Source organism: Ctenopharyngodon idella, chromosome 9 (assembly GCF_019924925.1).
Source record: "Ctenopharyngodon idella isolate HZGC_01 chromosome 9, HZGC01, whole genome shotgun sequence".
Taxonomy (NCBI): Eukaryota; Metazoa; Chordata; class Actinopteri; order Cypriniformes; family Xenocyprididae; genus Ctenopharyngodon; species Ctenopharyngodon idella.
This window is the reverse complement of record NC_067228.1, coordinates 10,680,264-10,690,427: the sequence shown is the minus strand read 5'-3', so window position 1 is coordinate 10,690,427 and position 10,164 is coordinate 10,680,264. Positions and strand designations below refer to the sequence as shown.

General features: G+C 37.7%; 3 protein-coding genes across 4 annotated transcripts; 1 reads left to right on the top strand and 2 right to left on the bottom strand.

The window, feature by feature from the left end:
* Positions 1–322: 322 nt before the first annotated feature.
* Positions 323–3,093, bottom strand: LOC127518652 (uncharacterized). The gene is made up of 2 exons (XM_051905617.1): positions 2,867–3,093; positions 323–2,540 (listed from the first exon to the last, which is right to left on the bottom strand). The coding sequence occupies exons 1-2, from the start codon at positions 3,042–3,044 to the stop codon at positions 1,216–1,218; spliced, it is 1,503 nt and encodes a 500-aa protein (XP_051761577.1). The 5' UTR covers positions 3,045–3,093; the 3' UTR covers positions 323–1,215.
* Positions 3,094–3,166: 73 nt separating this feature from the next.
* sap18 (Sin3A-associated protein) lies at positions 3,167–4,660 on the top strand. The gene is made up of 4 exons (XM_051905633.1): positions 3,167–3,369; positions 3,783–3,892; positions 3,964–4,086; positions 4,174–4,660. The coding sequence occupies exons 1-4, from the start codon at positions 3,298–3,300 to the stop codon at positions 4,328–4,330; spliced, it is 462 nt and encodes a 153-aa protein (XP_051761593.1). The 5' UTR covers positions 3,167–3,297; the 3' UTR covers positions 4,331–4,660.
* A 633-nt stretch (positions 4,661–5,293) lies between these two features.
* ska3 (spindle and kinetochore associated complex subunit 3) lies at positions 5,294–9,365 on the bottom strand. 2 transcript variants are annotated; one of them, XM_051905615.1, is made up of 10 exons: positions 9,236–9,365; positions 8,774–8,916; positions 8,617–8,678; positions 8,365–8,536; positions 7,772–8,219; positions 6,695–6,774; positions 6,292–6,482; positions 5,954–6,145; positions 5,614–5,820; positions 5,294–5,506 (listed from the first exon to the last, which is right to left on the bottom strand). In XM_051905615.1, the coding sequence occupies exons 2-10, from the start codon at positions 8,880–8,882 to the stop codon at positions 5,483–5,485; spliced, it is 1,485 nt and encodes a 494-aa protein (XP_051761575.1). In that variant the 5' UTR covers positions 8,883–8,916; positions 9,236–9,365; the 3' UTR covers positions 5,294–5,482. The 2 variants fall into 2 exon arrangements, with proteins under 2 accessions (XP_051761575.1, XP_051761574.1); XM_051905614.1 differs by having other exon boundaries at positions 9,178–9,288.
* Positions 9,366–10,164: the final 799 nt, after the last annotated feature.

Here is a 10,164-nt window from a genome sequence, read left to right as displayed (position 1 = left end):
TATGGCTCATACATTTCTTCATCAAGATTTTCAGCTAAAATGTAAATGACAATATAAACATTTATATTAAATGCTACTGCGTTGTGACTATTTAATTTTAATAGTATATTTATTCCATGCATTCTCTCAAATTATTTAAAAATATATATTTAAATAATTAACAAGTATGCATCATAATAAGCAAAATGCTGTTTAGAATAGAGTACAGAATGTCACAACGCAGGACAATTTCATGTCAACTACCTAAAAAGTTAGGAAAAATAAGTAGAAATTCACGGGAATAAAGAAACTGAAGAGTACCAGTTCCAATTACAAGTACTTAAAATTTTATGGAGACATTTTCATACATGTTATACAACAGGATGCTTAATTTGATTACAGTTGTGTTGATGAATTTTACACATAGAACGTATGAGTAAAATGGAAAATTCAACATAAGCATCATCATCTTCACAAACCTTAACACAGATAAATGGAACACACATAGACACGGTTAAGTGATAGCCAGGGTACAGTACTGAAACATGTGCTATGGTCAAATATCAGAGTGAATATATCATTCTAATTGTTATTAGAGTGGATTTAAAACACCAATGATCACATAGCAATGCTAATAACTAAACTGTAATTTTGTGGTACTTACACAATCACATTACATGGCAGAATGACAAGGCATCATCAGAAGGAAAGAACGATGTACTGCTGGATTAATGCAAAAATATAGTGTATATCTATACAGAAGCAAAAAACGGTATAGGCATCACACGGACAAAGGCACTGGAACTAAAGGCAGCCGATGTCACAATACACATGACTATAACTGTCTCCGACTAAGACGCCTTCTTCAGTGCCTTGAATATTTTACATTCTCAGCATACAAGCGCCACTCTCGACAATAGCAAATTAAAGTTAAGCTACGGATGGAATGTCTCTATCAAACCAAAGCATCAACAAAGTTAGCTCAGAGACTAAGGAAGTTCCTTATGTAAAAAAAAAAAAAGATAAGAGAGAAAATTGTCCAGTGAACTGTGCCTGATGAATATGTTTGGTATAAACTGGTCCTTAGGTTGCATAAATGTTCTTAGAAATGTTTAGATCCCTCTTTTAACAACAGAAAATCTCTTCTCTTCTGTGAAAACAGGAAAACAATAAAGGTGCATTCAGCCATTGTACAGGTAAAAGTTGCTTTTGCAAAAGTATGGCAAATATGAGCAATCATTCCAGGGGTGCAGCAGAAATACACAGATTATTCAAGGCACAAGCAACCTGCACTATCTTATCAAAAGTGCTCACATTGGAAGTGCGTTCTATGACTGTAAAGGGACTCTCCACCGGTCCGGTCAACATAGAATATCTTCCTTTGACCATGTCTATTACCTTCCCAACATGCCTATGAACATTCACCTTATCTGAAAGCGCACCCAGCAGTGAAAAATCTTCTCCACTCTGACTATTTTCAGTGTAACTGCTACTAGTGATTTTAAGTTCGGCTTTGCGAGCCCCCACCAAGCCCCCAATGTCAAAGTCACGCTCGGCCAGAACAACATCACCGGGCAGGAGCTTACAGAGAAGGCCAGAACTCTCTACTAAATCCTTGTCGCTGATGTGACCCGGCGATCCCCTCGAGACAAACGTGACCACACCCTGAGGAGCAACACCTATTACGTATTTAAGCTCATTCACCGTGGGTTGAGCTGGCACAGTCAATGCAGTAGAGGCAACCTCTTGATTTACATCCACACTGAGAGCTTTTTCCAGAGACACTCTAAAACAGTCAATGATCACTGCACAGTCTGGGTACATGCAACGCAAAGCTGCAGGTAGGTTTTTTCTGAGCTCCACTCTAGACGGCCAAAAAACAGCAGTGGGCACGAGGGTGGTGAACATTATATTAATAATCCGATGGACAGTCCTGGTCACCGTTGCAACCTTGACCCCAAAACGATAGGCCAAGTCTTGGTTTCTAAGATCAAGCCTGAGTCGCATAAGAGTCAAGAGCAGTTGTTGGAATTTTGAGAGTTTCGCATTTTTGTCCCCTTTCATGTGTGGCACGAGAAGCAACATCACCGTCTCGAACACAAAGTAGTTTGGCAATCCTGTATAGAACCGAACTTTTTCTGGATCATTTTTGAAGGACGCCTCAGTGAGAGACATCTTTTCTATCGATTCCCTCAGCTCCATATTCTCTTTCTTAAGAGCCTCAAGACTGGACTCGTATTCAGAAGGTCTTCCTCTTTGGTTTACCCTTGTCAGTGAGATTTCTTGTTCTATGCCATCTTCAGTCTTATCATCCTCTTCATCACAACTACTTAGTGAAGAGGAAACACTCTCTGGCTCTTCTTGACTTCTGATCTGGCCATGAGCCTCCAGGAAACGCCCTTGTCCTTGCAGGAAGAGCAAAGCATTGGCTGCCTCAACTTGTGCCTCTTGTTTATCATACATTTCACAGGCACTTGCTTCTTTCATATTTGGCGACAGTGGCGCTGATGTAAAAACTGAAGGAACATAGTCTGGGGATCGAGGATTTTTCACTTGTTTTCCTGTAAATGGAACAAGAACACATTTATTTATATCATAATGCAAACCTAGAATGGTGCGTTAAACTTAGAATAGAGCATTTCTGTTTTTATTCATAAGTGAAGAATGCCAGAGGGTTAATCTTAAAGCCTAATAAACATGTATAAAAGTGTATAAAAATGGTAAAGTTAACATGACGCCCTGTTGTCTACATCAGACATGGGCGTTGCAAACATAAAAACATTTTCCCCCACTACCAGAAATATCTACATTCACCCCAGCGATGAGCACTATCCCTGCAAAACACAAAACAAAACATACAACACCCATCACATCCTATTTAACATACCTGAAATGAAGTGAGTGCTGCAGAGTCTACTGCCCTCGTTTGGCACCCACCCTTCACGATTCACAGCAGCGATCCAGCGCTGCTTCCGCTCCGGGTCCCGTGGAAACCTGTAGAAGGATAATGTGGTCCCAGGAGTCCTCCTGTTCCGACACCCGGCCACTACGCACGTATGAACCATATTAAGGCCACCGAATTTGTGGACGTATTTGCTTTTCTTCACTACTAATATTTACAATCTGACTCCCAAAATGGCGGTGGGGGTAGCGTAGACGACGCGAGTGTGTCGTCATTTCACTGGTCGTCATCAGTTGGCTGTGATTGGTGTTTCCAGTCACTGCTGTGGTGATATCATTTCACCGCGCCGCGATCGCTCATTAACAGGCGTTGTGAACAGCAATTCATCGGTGATTTTCCAAAGAAATTGGATTAAAATGGCTGTAGAATCGAGGGTTACACAAGAGGAAATCAAAAAAGAGCCAGAAAAACCAGTGGACAGAGAAAAGGTTTGTTTTTCGTTGCTTTTGTTCGTCAGATGCGCAAAAATTCGTGTACGAACGACGCGTCTTGCATGCTAAGCTAATTCGTACATTTAACTAGTAAAACTTTTAAGTATACAGCATATTATGCTAAAACTATATGATAGTAAAATGTATAGTTGCACCATAGCATACTACAAATCGCATCTTAATAATATAAGTGTATAAAAAATAACATTAAATATAAAGCGTATAGATTATAAATACGCTTAAGCGTAAACTATAGATTTGATATATTAAAATATACAACAAACGCGTTTTACAACAATCACGGGATTATAAACTTAAATACTATCAATATTAAATAAATGCACATTCGTCTGTTGATTTGTTTCTTGCGGGAGAATGTTATTCATTTCTCCATGTCTGCTGTCGCACAGACATGCCCACTTCTCCTGAGAGTGTTCACCACCAACAATGGAAGGCACCATCGCATGGACGAGTTTGCCCGGGGGAATGTACCATCTAGCGAGCTTCAGATTTATACATGGTAGGTCTAACTTAAACTCTTAAAAATTAAATAAACCTTATGATCCTGAATTGTATCTGCATTGTTTATAGGATGGATGCTACTTTGAAGGAACTGACAAGCCTGGTGAAGGAAGTCTATCCAGAAGCTAGAAAGAAAGGCACACATTTTGGGTTTGCCATCGTTTACCCAGACCCTAAACGACAAATCTACAGGTAATGTATAGAGGGGGCTTTATGTGTAGCTTGGTCTATTTAGATTTGCTGTTGTGAATTTAGAGTAACCTGGCTTTGTGTGTGTAGGGTTAAAGAGATTGGCAATACAGTTTCGGGACGCAAAGGTGCAGATGACTCCATGACGCTTCAGTCTCAACGCTTTCAGATTGGAGATTACCTCGACATCGCGATCACTCCACCTAACCGTGCACCACCTCTCCAAGGACGCATGAGACCCTACTGAAATAAGACTTGCCTGCATTTAAACAAATAAAGGGGGAGTTTCTGGAAATCTGCCTTCTTATAGAGTTTAGTTCAATCCTTGCCTGTGCTTTTCAGGTGAACCCTAAAGACTTTGATCAGCTGGTTGAAGTGTTTGTGAAGTCAGAACTAAACTCTGCAGGAAGGTCCATCTCCAGCAGAAGGGTTGGGCAGATATTGGGGGGTTGGAAGTTATATAGATATTCTTTTTCATATTTTACATTCTTCATGGGATTTTATATCAGGTCTGCCTTTTAAGTTTTAGCCCTGTTACCATGATTCCCATAAAATGTTGAATAAATTTTTTTTTTCAGTACTGTCTCTGGTCTAAACATTTATAAACTTAATTTTTCTTTTAATTCAAAACTGACTTTTGAATTAAAAGAAACTGAGGCCCGGTTTCACAGACAGGGTTTAGCCTAAGCCAGGATTAAGCCTTAGATCAATTATGGCATTTAAGTAGCTTTTATAAACATTCACTTGAAAAAAAAACATTACTGGTGTTCATCTTGAGACAAAACGATGGCAATGACATATTTTAAGATCTGTCAGTACAAGTTACTTTAAGTTACAACAGCTCAAACATGCATTTTAGTCTAGGACTAGCTTAAGCCTTGTCTGTGAAACGGGGGGTAATTGTATGAGCAAAATACTTCAACCCCAGAATTAACCTGTTTTAGGTTTTATAGACATGAAGCTAAACTTCAACAAAATGACCTGCATTATTTTTTTAAATTATGGAGTGAAATGTTTGGCTTTGCAGCATTTTGTCCATCTTGCCTTATTTGCAAACTAGTCTGAAAATATAGTTACTCTGCACATTCACCAGAAATGCTGGCATTAGTGGATGTGGATAATTGTATTTTTTATAATTCTTTGGTAATAAGTCCTAATTTTTCAAACTTATTCTTTTTGAGTTGGTTCATTTTGCATAACCATCAATGCCTTCATTTTTATTAAATTCTCTTTATTAAGTATAATTCTTCAAAAAAAACTCCTTAGAAGTGTTTTGTACTTATCAAAAAATAAGTCAATAGAGTCATGGTGTTATGACTGCAATCTGCTGTTCTCCTCTTGGTGGCACTTTTTGAAAGCTGGGCTTTGAGGTCTGCAGCATAGATCCAATGGTGAGCGCTTAAGATTTGCACTGAGCCACAAGCTAAAAGAGGGGAAGGAAAAAAAAAAAGAACCATATTTGAAATGTTTTCTTTGGCATAAAAGTCCAATTTGCAATATAGCCATTTCAGCAGGTTGTAAGTGACTCACTTTTAAGATATCCTGAGTGACTGAACTTATATCTGGCATCTCTGGTGTGCATGGCTCTGTAGGGAACTTCACTCTGACTTTTGGAGTCGCAAGGCACCAATCCTGATTGAAGCCATCTTCAGGCATTGGGACAGGGGTCTGCTTCAGCTCTAACACATTTCCTGCCCCCAACTTCATCGCAGAGAGACTTTCACCAGATGCATTTTTCTATTCAGAGTTGATGGAAGGGAAAGCATTATCTGCATCTTAATAAGTGAAATTCAACCAATACGTTTAGGTTTAGCATGAAATCTAGGATGCTATTTTTTCATGATTAAAAGATATTCACACGATTGCTTACAAAAGCAAGAGAACTCCCAAAAAGGGACTGCAGGGTCGGCATCTCGGGCATGGCCTCATCCTCATAACGTAGCACTTTTGGCATCTCTGGAGCATCAAATGAAGGGGCTCTTTTAGTGTTTGAGGGATCTGGTAGGCGAAAACTGTCCTCCTGTGATCCCCTGTGCCTCTCGCTTTCTTCCGGCCTGTCGTCCTGTGAAATAATAATTGCAGTGAATGAGTAAAACCATTACACATTTTGACAGGTATTGTATGCGATCATGGTTTAATCAATGTAATAAAAGTCTCGTGGCAGATTTAAACATCAATGACAAAATTGAGTTAAGGGGCACATCGCACCTTTTTTATTAGCTTGCTGACAAATGGTGTCTCAAATGCAGGAAGCTCTGGGGTAGAAGGACAGTTATTAGGGCGAGGAGGTGAATCGAGATCATTCTTTCCTTTCAGTGGTGGAGAGGACGGCATCCGGTGCTTCTCAATCTTAAATCCTGGGGTGCAAAACACAGGAGGCTCTGGGGATTCTAGACTCTCTGAAATATTTAAACAGAAATAAAAAGGAGAAATTTTAGAGCAAATATAGAGAGCCAGCATCTTTTGTAATCGGTTGTTAACACAAATATAAACACATATTCAGGATTTCAAAGACCAAATGTAAAAGTTTAAGAATCAATTATTCAAACAACCATATAGGTTAACTACTAATCATAACTTTATAAAAAAAAAAAAAATCTAAATGATTTACCATTGGCAACACCTTTGTTAAGCACAGAAGTCAGAGTGGAGAAAACATGAGGGGGTTTCTGACCATTCTCTGTTCTTTCACTGTGAAACACACAACACACACACATTACACTACATATACACAACCTTTCAAAATTTAGAATCGGTAAGATTTTTAAAAAAAACAATTCAAAATTTATTTCAACAAGGACACATTAAATTGACCAAAAGTGATAGTAAAGACATTTTATAATGTTGCAAAGTATTTCTATTTCAAATAAATGCTGTTCTTTTGAACTTTCAGTTCATCAAAGAATCCTGAGAAAAAAAATCCACAAAAAATATTAAGCAGCGCAACCATTTTCAACATTGATAATAATAAATGTTTCTTGAGCACAAAATCAGCATATTAGAATGATTTCTGAAGGATCATGTGACACTGAAGACTGGAGTAATGATGCTAAAATTCAGCTTTGCCATCACAGGAATAAGTTATATTTTAAAATATATTGAAATAGAAAACAGTTATATTAAACAACAATAATTGTATTTTTAATCAAATGCAGCCTTGGTAAGGATTCAGTAACACTTTATTTTACAGTGTCCTTGTTACACGTTACATGTAGTTACTGTAGTAATAACTATAAATGATGCATAATTACATTCAACTAACCCTAAACCAAATTAATATTACTCAGTACTTAAATGTATTATTACAATAACAAGGACACCTTAAAATAAAGTTAGACTTCTTTCACAATCATAAAAAATATTTAGTGTATATTCTATGTATATAATGTATGTATAACTTTTAGATTGTCACACACAATCACTATAATGATACGCGCACTGAAAATATTATTTCACTTGAATCTTCATAATTTTTTACTTTCAAAATTTTGTGCAAAATGTTGTAAAGCTGTGAAGATTCTAGCCACCATCACTTACTCATAAATATGTAAATTGAACAATGCTGTTACTTAGACAGCATTAAATTTTGTGACTTTAAAAATGAAGCACATTTTCAAAGTGGCATATTTAATCTTTTCAGAAGACAAACATGCTTGTGATTTTACATTCACAACCAGATATAGTGTACCTGCAGGACTTTGGTGGTTTCTTGTTGAACAAATCCATGGTAAAATCATTGTTCCAGCACATGGTATACTCAGAGATGCCAAAGTCCTCTAGTCTTGGGGTCGGAGCATCCTCCTCCATACGCAGGGAGCACTTGGGTGTCTTTGGCTGCGGTGGATGCATGTTCATGACAAACGGTGGTGGTGACAGAGCCACAGCTGGGACAGGAGCGGCACTGAGAGGCTGCTCTGCTTCACCAAGCACTCTTTGGAACTGAAGTGCAGACAGACCAAAATCAGAGAGCTTTGGTGTCCGCAGCTGGTCGATGGGTGGTGCCATCTTTTCAGGTGTCTCTGACTGCTGAGCCTCTTCACAAACCCCTTGTCTCATTTCTTCATCTTCCTGGACGGCATCTGACTTTTCTGCATCTTTCTCTGCTTGCTCCTCTGTCTCTTTTGTACCATTCATCTCTAGAATAGTGAGCAAATGGAACAACATTTCTACTGAAATATACATGAATTGTAGCAAAGCCTACTTAAAACAAAAAAATTGCTATAAAATCCAAGCAAAGGCAGCACTGGGATATTAACATTCTCAGAGGTGATAAACATTTACCTGTATACCCCTGTCTTGCTTTTCGTGGTCTGTAGCCATACTTCTCATAGTGTTTCTTCAGCCTGTCTATGTCTTCTGTGGTCCTCTGCTTCAGCACCAAGCATCTTCTGATGAAGCTCCTCAGCTCAGTACTTGTTGTATCATGTGTAGCAACCTGATCTTGAACTTGCCGCTGCATATGATTTTGTATCAAATGTAGCCCATATTTAAAAATAAACTGAAATCATGGACCATAACTGAACATACACATACCTTCAGTGCTCTGACTTCAGAGTGCAGCTGGTACAGTGCTTGAGCCCCATTCTCTTCATCCTCTAAACAACCACAGATCACATACACCAGTCAATGGATGCAAAATTATGACTTGATCATTTTATTACTGACTATAATACATTTCCTGGCAATTTACCATCGTCGTCTTTGAGGTTCTGACTTGTATGCAGGAGATTGTTGCTTTCAGTCTCCAGATAAACAGTCAGTTTCCGAAGCTTTGCAAAGAAACGCTCTGAAGGATTCATGCTCAATGTCCCTCCGGTGTTTACAGAACGCAAACTGAAACGACAGTTAGTCACTATCATAATAAGAAAATCGTTTTTTAAATAAAATAATATTGTTATATTAAAAATACATAAATAATAATAATACTGGTAGTCCTTTTCTATAGGCATAAACAATAAACTATAACTGTTTTGGATTGTACGGCTATTATGAAATGTGTACAATAACAAGTAATCACATTAAAAAAGCACAAGGAAGCTACTGTCTTGAGCACATTCATTTCAGAAACACACGGGAACAGATAACGCATAATACCTTAACAGAAATACTGTTGTTTTATGAACTATATTCCGAATGCAACATATAAAAATACCTCTGAACTTTTGTTTCAAATTTCGCGGCACATCCGGGTTCGTTTTGACTGACTCGTTAGACTTGACGTACATCCAAACACCGTGAGATTCATTACTGCCACCCAGTGACGGTTTGCAGTATGGTTGTCATTCTACGCGAATTATATTAATGGTGATTTCATCCTCAATGGTTTTTCAGCCCTTGGAAGAAACAAATTCCGGTGTAAATCGAAGCAGTGTAATATTAATGGCCAGTAGGGAAAGGAAGAAGTGGTTTCAGCATGTTTATTTTTGTCAGTGTGAGATCAATAAAAGATCAATGTTAATTCACATGCCTTTATGTGAAGCAATCACATTAAAATAGTTCCCAAATCTAAACAAATTCATACATAAACCCAGCAAACACAGAACGTCGTTAGCAGTGTAGTTATTTTAAAATAACCTAAAAAAAAACGTATACAGAACGTTCCCTAATGGTTATTTTTAGGTTATTATTTACTAAAAACCTTTCAATTATAACGCTGAAAATTATAACGCTGAAGATGTTTTTGCAGATAAGATAAATCCAACTTTATAGCTAAAACATTAACCCAGTGTTAAGCATAGTGTGAAAAGCACAGAAATCATAAATGTATGGGTTTGTTTCTATCTTCATTAAACAGAAAACCGCGCACTCACATAATTTAAAAAATAACGGTCATTTCGTGTTACTGGCTGACTGATTTATCCATCTCTTTATTAAATAATTAATATGCGGGGTGATGATATGGGTGTAAAGAGGTTAGGAGAACGTTCTGTGAAGAACGTTAGGAGAATGTTAGAATAACATTAGAGGAACGTTAAAATAACGTTAGGGAGACCTTAGAATAACATTCTACAAACCAAAAACTAACATTCTATTTCCGTTAAGAAAACTTTCCTGGCTAACCAAAAACAAACCTTAAAGAAA

Bases quoted from the DNA above. Each gene is read 5' to 3' on its own strand.
- sap18 (XM_051905633.1), top strand. From the start codon at position 3,298: ATGGCTGTAGAATCGAGGGTTACACAAGAGGAAATCAAAAAAGAGCCA. The intron at 3,370-3,782 runs GTTTGTTTTTCG...GCTGTCGCACAG, and splicing joins AACCAGTGGACAGAGAAAAG to ACATGCCCACTTCTCCTGAG. The intron at 4,087-4,173 runs GTAATGTATAGA...TTGTGTGTGTAG, and splicing joins CCTAAACGACAAATCTACAG to GGTTAAAGAGATTGGCAATA.
- LOC127518652 (XM_051905617.1), bottom strand. From the start codon at position 3,044: ATGGTTCATACGTGCGTAGTGGCCGGGTGTCGGAACAGGAGGACTCCT. The intron at 2,541-2,866 runs GTATGTTAAATA...TTCCATTTACAG, and splicing joins CAGCACTCACTTCATTTCAG to GAAAACAAGTGAAAAATCCT.
- ska3 (XM_051905615.1), bottom strand. From the start codon at position 8,882: ATGAATCCTTCAGAGCGTTTCTTTGCAAAGCTTCGGAAACTGACTGTT. The intron at 8,537-8,616 runs GTATGTGTATGT...AATCATATGCAG, and splicing joins CTGAAGTCAGAGCACTGAAG to CGGCAAGTTCAAGATCAGGT. The intron at 5,821-5,953 runs GTAAGCAATCGT...AACTCTGAATAG, and splicing joins TTGGGAGTTCTCTTGCTTTT to AAAAATGCATCTGGTGAAAG.